Source organism: Lissotriton helveticus, chromosome 5_1, assembly GCF_964261635.1.
Source record: "Lissotriton helveticus chromosome 5_1, aLisHel1.1, whole genome shotgun sequence".
Lineage (NCBI taxonomy): Eukaryota > Metazoa > Chordata > Amphibia > Caudata > Salamandridae > Lissotriton > Lissotriton helveticus.
The window spans coordinates 1,789,492,806-1,789,504,962 of NC_136065.1; the positions used below are offsets into that span (position 1 = coordinate 1,789,492,806).

The 12,157-nt window shown below is 49.1% G+C and overlaps 1 protein-coding gene across 2 annotated transcripts in view; it reads right to left on the bottom strand.

Moving 5' to 3' along the window:
* TLK2 (tousled like kinase 2) overlaps positions 1-12,157 on the bottom strand; it is a 1,564,653-nt gene that overhangs the window by 1,003,777 nt on the left and 548,719 nt on the right. For both annotated transcript variants that reach the window (XM_078645098.1, XM_078645097.1), the window contains one exon: positions 2,162-2,257. In XM_078645098.1, the coding sequence (XP_078501224.1) occupies positions 2,162-2,257 (96 nt within the window). The remainder of the gene's footprint in view (positions 1-2,161; positions 2,258-12,157) is intronic.

Consider the following 12,157-nt stretch of genomic DNA (forward strand, 5'->3'; position numbering starts at 1 on the left):
CGCTAGGAAAAAATCAAGAAACTTGGAAACATGTTCCGTCAGTCCTTGCATTGAAGAAACGATTGGTCTTCCAGGGGGGTGTGTTCTGTCTTTATGCAGCTTGGGAATATGATAGAAAGTTGGGCATGTTGGATTAGAGCTACGGAGGTATAGATGTTCATCGTCTCCAAGCATTCCTTTCTTATACCACTTGCTTGTTAATTCATCATATGCTTGGATGTATATATATATATATACATATATATATATACATATATATATATATATATACATATATACATATATATATATATATATATATATATATATAAATAAACTCCCTTTTTGGGTTAGGACTAGGACTTTGGAAGTATTAAAAAGTATCAGACTTTCACAAGGATCAATCACCTTGTTGTATCCAACTGTCTTGATCACAATTGGCGTCTGCCATAGACTATCAATAGCACTTTGTGATTTTTAGTGCTATTTTCAGTTAAGTCCTTCAGGAGTCATAGACCCAGGCCCCCTTGTTAGATTTTTGCTATTTTGTTCTTATTTTGCTTAAATTCTGTCCTGTTTCTTTTTTTTTTAACTGAATGCTTGAAGCACCAAACTCTTGAGTGAAGGATTTGTGGACAACAATTTCAGATCTGAGGGGGTAGTGCAAACAGGCGAAATGTGAGCTGCTTATTGTGGCTTGACAATCCAAAAAGGCTTTTTTCTCAGGCACCCAGTACCAGTTCCATCAAAGCCTTATTAAAATGTAGAAAGGGTTCCCCAGCCACCAAAGACAACTGTAGGTTTTTATTAGGAATATTAGATTTGGGCTCCGTGAATGGTATTCACAATTAAAGCGCCTACGTTGCTCATTATGCACAACAGCAGAGAACAAACAATTCAGCTACAAAATGGACTGAAGTACAAGGACTATCACCTTCTAGGGATATATCAAGACTTCTCACATTTTTAGTTTCTAAATAAAAGTCAATATTTGTATGGAAAGGCGAGAGGAGGTATACAGCCTCTACGTAATCTTTCTCTGTGCATTTTAAATCCAGTTTGGGAATATAAAGCATGTTGAAAACTTCCATGAATGAGGAAGTCTGACATATGGGTATAGAGTCAGCAAGACACTGGGTCCCCAAAGAAAGTTTTGACCAGCTTACAAGCCACTTAACAGATTTCCTCCAATCAGACTCGCTCGCTAATACAGGAGTAGTATCTCAGACGGGTTGGAAGAGGCATGAAAGACAACAGTGTCAGCATGATAGACGGAGGTGGCTTCTGTAGAAGTGGCACCAAGGCCTGAGCCTGTGCAGTCAGAGTCCATCATCACAGAGGCTACAGCTGCAAGTCGCAATGCTGGAACCAAAAGGTATATCCCAAGGCGCCTAAAGTGGCCCAGATGGGGGAAGGTTATGCCTGAATAAGTTCAACAGTCTACTGAATGGCCTTAACTGGAGATGATTTGGCAGACGGAGCTGGAAACTCCAGTCGAAGCTTCTGGAGTGCCAGAATTGGACCAAAGGAAGAAGCTGGCATCAGGTAATGCTACGGATGAGTGATCATGGAAGCAGGACATTTTCTTCTATGGCAAAGAACAGTATTTGTACTTTCTATTGTAATTCATGCACTTTTGATGGATGGCCTTTTGGAGGGACACTCTCTGTCAAAAAAAGTATTTGCAGGAGAAGAGGGTGATATTACAGGCTCTAGTCACGAAACACTTTGCTTCCAGCACCCTTATGGCCGTTTTATGAAAGTAGGAACAGGAGTCACAAGAAAAGGGATTGTAGTCAGACCTTAGGCACCACATGCAGATGTTCCAAGGATGAAAATACACATCTGCTTACAACAACATGCGTACGGCTTGAATTCCTAAAACATAGAATATGACTTTTGACAAAGTCAACTAAGTAAGGCAATTATTCTTTAAAGTATGGGGTGAAAACCAAAGAATTGCTACTTCCTCTTGTACATAAGGTGGGGCAAAACAGGAATTAAAGTTAGTGTTGTATGGAACCACCTGAAGCACTTGACAACTACTGCTAATACCAATGCTCTTGGATCCAGTTTGAAGCCTGTGCAGATTCACACGTTTTAGGAATCTGCGGGAAGAAACATCCATCAGTAACTGATGTATAAGCAAATCACTAATTTTACACCATTTCTGTACTCCTACCTGTGTATGCCTGTGCAGGACGGAAATCTGTTTCAGAGTAGTGCAGGACAGCTCAAGGCTCCCTGACACTGTAGAGGAGGGGCTGCCTTGCTGAGCCTAAAATAGAGATAAATCATCATGTGCACATATAGTAAAGGCCACAAAAAATGTCTGTCGCTTGGTAAGATAAATACGGAGGGTTGTCAACCCTCCTGTGCGGTTCAACGAACATTGCAAAAAACTTTGAATGTTACGATTTAGCTTTAGAATTCTTCTCTACATTGCATTTCTTTGAAGGACATCCAAACTAATTAATCTTCGACAATAAAAATCTTGAAGACTACAGCCAATTTTCAACAATGATTATAAGGAAATGTAAGGCCGAAAAAAGACACTTTGTGCTTTACCTACCATTTGTTAGACATATCAACGAGATTTTCAATCCACTAAATGCAATTACAGCCAGTACATGGTACTATAACGGAACAATCTGCAGAGATGTGAATCTTCACAGTGCGACAAATATGAAAATAAGTTAACAGTTGTCTAATAAGGTCATCGTTCATAGATTTAAATACTTGAATCAACCTTGTGGAGCTGGGAGTGCCAATGTAACATTACTTCTATAACCTACACACATCATCTTAAAAGTGAAAAATAAAACTTCAACCAATCAGGTTAGAGCATACCCACCGTGGCCACCATCCCTTACATTTCATTGCACTAATATGAAGGATTGTAGGGTAGTTAAGCGTCCTGTGGGGAGGAAGTTGGGCGGCATGCAAAACTATAAAAGTGGTTAGTCATGAGGAATGAAAATACTACTTACCCAGTATGCATCTGCTCTTGGCATGTAGATCTGTAGAATCTTGTGCTATGTATAGATCGCCATCTAGTGAAGGGTCCGGATATTTGCACTTTGTTTTTCTTCGAAGGAGTCTTCTTAGTCACGAGGTAGGTGATAGTGCGCATGGTCATCAACTCCATCTTCAGGTTGTTTTCCCGCAGAGGGTGAGATAATGGAGTAATGGTAAAGAATAGAGATGTCCATACTTATGTATGTATATTGACAAGAGAACTACAGCAGCTACAGGTACCTGGGCAGGCGGGTGAGCGCATGAGATTCTACAGCTCTACATACCAAGAACAGATGCATACTGGGTAAGTAGCATTTTCCGTTCGAGGCATGTGAGCTGTAGATACCATGCTATGCATAGACTATAAATCAGTCTCCCCTCAGTGGTGGCTATCCTGTAACTGATGGAGTTGTCTCAAACAGTGCTTTAAGTACTGCTTGGGCCACATTAGCCTGTTGTCTTGCAGACACATCTACATAATAGTGCTGGGTGAACGTGTGTGGTGTGGACCATGTTGCAGCTCTGCAGATATGAGTAATAGGGATGTTCCCTAAGAAAGCCATAGTAACCCCCATTTTACTAGTGGGATGAGCTTTAGGGGGTACTGTTAAGAGTCCCCTTTGCTTTTGCATAGCAAATTTGAATACATTTAAAGATCCACCTAGCAATTCCTGATTTGCCCTTATGAGGTGGTGCAAAAGCAACAAAGTTGTTTGGTCTTACAAAATTATTTTGTTCTTTCTGTGAAGTACAACAGTGTACTTCTAACATCTAAGGTGTGCAGAGTTCGTTCTGCAACAGAATCAGGTTGAGGGAAGAATACAGGTAATTCTACCAACTGATTTATGTGAAATGCAGATACTACCTTTGGTAGGAATTTGGGATTTGTACGAAGAACCACTTTATCTTTGTGTAGCTGGAAAAAAGGTTTGTCTATGGTTAGTGCCTGTAGTTCACCCACTCTCCTTGATTAATTAATTGCAATGAGGAAAGCTGTTTTCCGAGTGAGGAACTGTAGTTCTCATTTGCGCATGGGTTCAAATGGTGGGCCCATTAATCTTGTGAGGACTATGTTAAGAATCCATACTGGGGCAGGTGGAATTCGTAGTGGTATAACTCTTTTTAGTCCCTCCATGGAGGCTTTGATTACAGGCACTCTAAATAGGGATAGATGTTGCCTATTTTTAACATACGCTGCTATCGCAGCGAGATGCAGTCTGATGGACATATAGGCGAATGCTGACTGCAGCAAATGTAACAGGTAGTAGAGAATGTTTTGTATGGAAGCATCAAGAAGGTTGATGTGATTGTTATTACAATAGATTACAAAATGCTTCCATTTGGCTGCCTAACAGGCTCTTGTGGTAGGCCTCCCTAATAATGTTCATACAGTCTGGTGGTAGATTTAGATAACCAAACTCTATGACTTCAGGAGCCAGATCGCGAGGCTCAGTTGTTTGGGATGTGGGTGTTTGATTTCTCCATGGCTCTGTGTGAGGAGATTGGGAGTTAAATTTAATTTTTGATGCAGTACCAGGAAGAGCTCCAACTGGGTTGTGAACCATGGTTGCCGTGCCCATGTAGGAGCTACCAGGATTAGTTTGAGAGATGTTTGCCTGAGTTTCCGAACCACTGATGGAATTAGTGTTAGGGGCAGAAAAGCGTAAGCAAATATCCCTGACCAGTTTATCCATAGAGCATTGCCTTTACATAACGGGTGTAGGAACCTCCAGGCGTAGCTTTTGCATTTTGCGTTTTGGGGTGTTGCAAACATATCTATGTGAGGGACTCCCCAAGCTTGGAAGTATGGGAGGAGAACTTGTGGGTTAAGTTCCCATTCATGTATTTTATACCTCTGCCTGCTGAGGAGGTCAGCAATCTGGTTGTTCACTCCCAGGAGGTGTTCTGCTAGTAGATAGATATTGCGGTGAATAGCCCACCTCCTGATGTCTTGGGCTTAGTGGGACAGCTGGAGAGTGTGTGTACCCCTGTTTCTGTATGTAATACATAGCTGTAATATAGTAGGTTTGAACCAAGACAAGTTTTGCCAGACAAATATCGAAAGGCTTTGAGAGCTAGAAAGATTACCACCAGCTCTAAATAACTGATATGGAGCATCATTTGCTGTTGGCTCCAGAAACCTTGGACTGTGTGTTGCTGTAGATGAGCCGATAAGGGACGAGTCCGCTGTTAATACTGTCCAGACACTGTCCGGATCTGGCACTGCTTGGCTGGTCTCCTGCTCCAGAAGGTAGACATCCACTGGGCTGGAGACGAGCCCTTGGTTTCTGACACCCACGGTTGGATCCTGCCTGCCTGTCTCCAGAGGATCTAGGTCTCCTGGTGCCAGTGTGTGGCCCTGGATGCTGGCTCAATTTGCAGCGACGCTCCCGGGGACCAGCATCATTGGCAACAAGTCCCTGCCTCCTGCCAACGATCTGCGTCCCCTGGGACCTGCCTGTTGTCCGGCGGCCAGCATTTTGATGGTGAGTCCTTTCCCCTCCACCTCCGGAGGATCAACATTCGCCTGGTCCCAGCAGGGGGGCCTTGGGTCCGGCGCCATTTGCAGGCTTCAACACTGCTACGCCTTGGACTTGCCTGGAGTCCGACTGCCAGCTGTTGGCTCCTCCGATCCCGTGCCTGCCTGCATCAAGAGGATCGAGGTCTCCTGGTGCCAGTGGGTGCCCCTGGATGCCGACGCCAGTTGCAGTTGACTCTCCTGGTGACCCATGTCGTCGGCAACGAGACCCTGCCAGCTGCCGATCTGCGTCGCCTGGGACTTGCCTGGAGTCCGGCGGCCAGCATTTAGACAGTGATTCCTTCACCTCTGCCTCCAGAGGATCGTCGTTCGCCTGGTGCTAGCAGGGGGGGCCTTGGTTCCGGCACCATTTTGCAGTCCTCAACACTGCTGCCGTAGGAGGGCGTGGCTTAGCCGGCTGCAAGATGGCCGCACTTTAAGTGAGCTCTGCCGGCCAAGCTCATCATCCGCCAGAATCCTGGAGATTGCATCCCCGAAACCGCCTGGCTCCTGAATATCTGCTCTTACCTTGTCCCTTGGCATTGTCGGTTACCATTTTCGGCCCCTCTTGCTGCTCCTGGGCCGAGCTCCGCTCCTGAGCCTGCTCCTCGAGGTAGGGCCTTCCCGCTGGCGCCACATGGCCTACCTGCCTCTACACTGCTGTGACGCACCGCGTCTGGAGCGCCAACCTGTGGTCTGCCCTTCTCCGCAGCTGGGAAGTGCCAGTGAGTGCTGAGGGCGCCGGGGGTTCTGGGAGGCGGGACTGGGGAGGTGCGTGCCGCACCACCTGGCTTTTTCCTGATTCTCTGCGCGGGCGCCGCTCGTCTGGGCTACGACGCCTGCTGAGACTGCATCTCCTCCACCAGGCCTGGCGACGTGGGTGGCGCGCTTCCCGTGACCCCTCGCTGCTGCCCGCATCCAGGTTCCTCGGCACCCGCTCCCCTAGAGAGCCCGGATGCAGTCTTACTGACCGGCCTCTGATGCACAGCGGACCCGGCCTCACTGCGGCCGACCTCTCTTACCTGATTTATGGCCTGCTCACCGGGGCCGTCCCTCCGCCCGAAGCGCTGATCTGCGCGGCGCTCATCTGGCCTGCCTCCCCGCGTCTGAAGCGCAGTGGATCTTGCTCCAGGCTCCCTCTGGGCCCAGCGCCGACTGTCATCAGATGCCGACGGGGGCCCCTGCACTTAACAGCTCAACTTGACTGGCCCACTCAACCCCACTGGGCACACTGCTCTCCTGTCTGCGCCTGATGGGATCCTCCTGCTGCCAGCCTCCTGTTACCAGGGGTAAGCGCCTTTGCTGTGGGGCCCGTCGAGGCTGGGTTGAGGGCGTGCGCGCCATACTGCGGGGCCCCGCTCATAACCGCCAATACTGCCTCTGATATATCGCCCTCTGGCCCCGTGGTTCTGGCCCTGTGTGGGAGGCCGCATGCCCTCCGTGTATCCCCGCTGCCCCGTCCCTGCACCCCCTCTGTGAGTGCCTCACCCGGACTGATGTTGCTGCGATCACCCCCGATGGATGGCACTGAACTCTGCCAGCAGTTCACTACTGCAAGCCAAGCCCACAAGCGTGAAGGTGCACTTCTCTGGACCACTCGCCTAACTGACCCAATGGTCTCAATTGGAGCCTTCTGTGGCGGGCGGCTGGCGGGTGTGCAGCCCAACACTGCTCACTGGCTCCCGGCACCTCACCAGGCATTGCCCTCCTTATTCGTTTCTTCTCAACCCGTGCAGCCCTCTCACACCACTGGGCACTGCCAACTCGCCACCCAGTTGTGTCCTCTTTCCACTCTTTTCACAGCCTGTGCCGGCCATGGGTAAGACTGACCCCAAACAACCCAAGCTCACATTTGATCAGTGACGACAGATGCACCAGGACGGAGCAGTCACCGAAGGGGGCGACACAGCTACCCCCACAGAGATGGCTGCCTCTTGTGAGGACAACCTCAAGTCCATCATGTTGGAGGTTAAGTCCTCGGTCTCGGGCATAGCAGCCCAGCTGGAACAGTTGTCTTCATGCCTGGATGTGGTCAAGTCTCGGGTGGACTTGCACGACACTTGCTTGCTGCACATCGAGTCGAGGGTCTCGGACGCTGAAGACGCTGCCACCCAGGATCGTCAAAAACTCCTTCAAATGGACTAAATCCTGGAACTGATACGCAATAAAAACGAGGATTTGGAAGCACGCTCCTGCAGGAGTAACCTCTCATCACGGGTGTGCCAGAGTCCACTAACATCTCGCGGATGGAAGACTTTGTGGAGCAACTTGTGCGTGAACTGTTTGGTGACGTGCTTTCTCCAGTCTTCATTGTGGAGAGAGCCCACCGCTCCCTCGGCCCTCGCCCAGGCCCCGGATTGCCGGCTCACCCTATTATCTCCAAAATCCTCAATTGTAGGGATTGTGACGCAATTCTTGGAGCAGCCAGGAAGAAAGGTGAGATCCGTCAACAGGTCAATTCCTGGTTGTTCTACCCCAATTACACCCTGGCGGTACAGGCTGCCCGCCGCGAATTTCTGCCTGCAAAGCGTATTCTCCAGAAACACAAGATCCCATACTCTCTGGCATTCCCGGCCAAGCTACGAGTCAGGCAGGGCTCCAAGACACCCATCTTCCCGGATCCTAAGGACGCCTTTGTCTTTGCCAAGAAGCTTGATCGCTCCACCCCTGCCAATTATCAAGACTCTGCTACCGGCAACCTAAGCGACAATGACTGACTGCAGCCTCCCATGACTTTCCCAGTTTGTTTTACCTCAGCTGCCTGTTCACCGACTTAGCCTGGCATTATCTACACCTCCTGGCTCCATGATGGCTTGCCCCCCACTGCAACGCTTATGGGCTAGGCACTTCTGAGTTTTTGAACGTTCTCTACCCTGATGTCTGCTACTACACCTAGCTTGGCCACCCTGCCTTGTCTGCAGAGTTGTATGCCGAGCTACGCCATGCCTCCGTGGGATGATTCCCACTTTGGCTATAAACTTTCCCCTTTCCAGTTGCGGTCCCCTGGGGTGGTTGTGGGTGGTTTCTCAGCCTGTTGGTTGGGTTGGTGTGGGCTGTGGGAGGGGGGATTTGGGTGTTTGCGGCCCCCTTTTGAGGCACTCCAGACTTTGTTTGCATGCACTCTGTTCTCTTGCATGTCCTACGATGCTGTACCATACTTGCTCCACTGTGTTATGTCGCATCGGTTCCCGCACTCACTCAAGGTTCTTTCCTTGTGTACTACACTCTTCAACATTTCCTTCCCTGATGCGTGGTTTTTGTGGTTTCCCTTTGAGGCAGAGTTGTTTGTTACGGCACATTGTGGGTTGTTTTCTTGTACCCCTTATGTTGTTGCACTGCTCATCTCTCTCTCTTTTATGCTGCACCATCACACACATCTGCACGAGGGTCAGGCCCTATTCACCACCTCCTGTGTCATTATTTTTCAGTATATGGCACTATGACAGACACCTCCTTTTGGACCTGTAATGTCCGTGGTCTCAATGACCACCACAAGGCTCGACTGGTACCTGCTCATCTCCTCCGGCACAAAGGGGACATCTGTCTCCTCCAGAAGACCCACCTGCTCCCTGCATCGGCTCCAGACTCCTCTCCCGGCATTGGGGAGAATCACACTTTGATTTTCACTCCAATTACTCCCCGGGGTATCCATCCTTATACGCAGAGGGCTACCTTTGCAAACTTCCCAGGTAATTACTGACCCTGCTGGACGTTTTGTTATTCTCCACGGTACCCTCCAGTCCCAACCATTGACGATCGCTGCGCTGTATGGTCCCAACAATGACGACCCAGACTTCTTTGCGCAAAGTGTGGCACCACAGTTCATGCCTTGGCCCTGCTACACTCCTCTATGGTGGCGTCTTTAATGTAACACTGTTCACTGTTTTATATCGTTCTGGCCCCCACGCCTCCAACACACGTGCAGCGGCACTCCTTAGCACCATTTTAGTTGGGAACTCCCTGTTTGATGCTTGGAATCACATGCGCCCTGAGGCACGCGAGAGCACTTGCGTTACTGGCACCCGCGGTTGTTGGTCCCGTCTGGATCACCTCTGTCAGTCATACGGCACGCACCCTCTCAGATCACGAGCCTGTTCAGCTAGGTGTCCGTCTCCATCTCCCCCAGTCTCCTCGGCACGCTTTCTCCTGGCCGCTCCCTTCCAATGCGTTAAGAGACTCTGGGCCAGATGTAGGTAAATCGGAAATACTGATTTCTTAATAGCGAATTTTACCGAATCACTATCAAGAAATCGGTATTTCCTATGTAGGTAAAGATTCGGTAAAAAATACAGAATCCTTAATATTCCTTATTACCAAATCGGTAATAGAGATTCTGTAATAAGGAATACCTACCTATTCATTTCTATGGGCTTGGAGGCCCATTGGAATGAATGTGAAGACATTCACTATTAGTGATTCGGTATTACCAAATCGCTAATAGCAGGAGCACTTTCAAGGGTGGCAGGGTGTCAAAAGGACACCCTGTTGCACCCCTGAAATGTGCATGTGTGCACATGTGGCGCACATACATGCCCCAAGGGCATGAATGTGTGCCAGATGGCACTTAACAAAAAACAAAAAAGTGATTTTTTAAAGGAAATCGGTAATTACCACCAACTTGAAGTTGGTGGTAATTACTGATTTCTTACGGCTCAAAAGCACTCTTTAATGTGCTTCCTACATTGCATCTAAGGAATCGGTATTACCGATTCTTTAAATACAAGAGCAATAAGGAATCGGTATTTACCGATTTCTTATTTACTGATTCCTTTCCTACATTAGGAATGGCTAAATGCCGGTCGTTAACGCTGAAATTTACTGAATTTTGGCGTTACCAACCGGTATTTAGCCACCTACATCTGGCCCTCTGTCTTTTGTGAGGAGATCCAAACTGCGATCACTAATTACTTCAGGCTCAACAAGGGTACAGTGGACTCTCCCTCTACACTCTGGGAGGGCTTCAAAGTTGTCATTCGCGGGGAATGTATCTCTCAGTCCTACGCTCCATTCGGGGCACTCTCGATAAACTGGAAATGGAAGTTAAATCTTTGGACTCCTCCCGCGCACTTGACCCTAGCCCCGACACGCTTGTCCAGCTCAGAGAGAAACACACTGAATTTGCAGATGCAGCCAATAGAGGGCTCTCGTTCCTCAGTAGGGAGGCGTGAGCGCGTCTCTTCGGCGAAGGTGACCGGCTCGGTAAAATCCTGGCCAACCTCCTCCGTCCGCCTCGTGTTGCGTCCTATATAACAGGTCTCCAAGATGGTGGGCCAGCTCGGACCACCTCCCCTGAAGAAATTACGGCACGATTTACAGCTTTTTATATGCACTTGTACACGGCCAGATTCCCTTCCCCCCCCCCCCCCCCCCCCACCCCCCCCACCTCGTCTTCGACCAATGATTTGATACCCTTGTACTCCTTTGGCTTGAAAATTATCACCAGGAATTCATCGATGAGCCCTTTTCTAAAGAAGAAATCCTAGCCGCCATCAACGGTATGCTTGGCGACGAGACCCCCGATCTGGACGGCCTGTCAGTCTCCTTCTACAAGAATTTCGCCCCGCTTATGGTTCCGCACCTGGCCGCCATGTACAATGAGTCCTTTGAGAGTGGTCAGTTCCCCCTTTCGCTCCGCGAGGCTATGCTCACTCTACTTCTCAAGCCGGACAAACCTCCCGAGTTGCGAGATTCCTACCACCCGCTGTCGCTTATTAATACGGATAACAAAATCTTCGCCAAATTGCTTAGATCACGCCTTCTCCTTCTCATGCCGCACATTGCCCTGCCAGACCAGTCCGGTTTTATTCCAGGCCGCGCAACTTTCCACAATCTTCAGACCATCTTCTCTGTTCTCCACCAGATTAACCCAGAGCTCCCTGCAGTGGACGCCCTGCTTGACGCCACCAAAGCCTTTGATACCCTAGAATGGCCCTTCCTTTTTTTTCTCCTTCCACGTCTGGGCTTTAGCCTGGTCTTTATATGCAAAATCTTACTCCTTTACACCCTTCCCACTGCCTGTCTCTGGATTAATGGCCTAATATCTGATCCCATCCCCATCGGTCAAGGCACAAGTCAGGGGTGCCCGCTGTCACCTATGCTTTTCGCCATCGCGATGGAACCACTTGCGGCTAGACTCCGACAACATCACACCCAGGGGGGCATCGGCTTCACAGCCCGCGCCTCTTGGTCTCCTTGTACGCGGACAACATCACCTTGTATGTCTGCAACCCCCAGGAAAATCTCAGCCCTCTGGTGCGCAAGATTATGCAGTTTGGAGGCTATTCAGGTATACAGGTGAATTGGAACAAGTCCATCCACTTCACTCTTGACGCCACCACGCCTTTCACCCCGGAGTACCCCATCGTGTGTGCGTTGGGCCCTGGCTGAGTAGGGACATGGATGAACTCTGGAGGGCTAACTTTGGTCGTGCCGTGGGCTGGTTCGAGTCCAAGATTCCCCTCTGGGGCCGGCTGTCCTTGTCGTTAGCTTGTCGAATAGCAATTGCCAAGATGGTTGTGCTCCCGAACTTTTTATATTTATGAATGTACCTGTTCCCCTCACTGCCCGCAGGGTCGGCTCGTTGCTTATCTCTTTGGTCTGGGCTGGTAGGCAGCCCAGGATCGCGTATGACACTCTCACTCT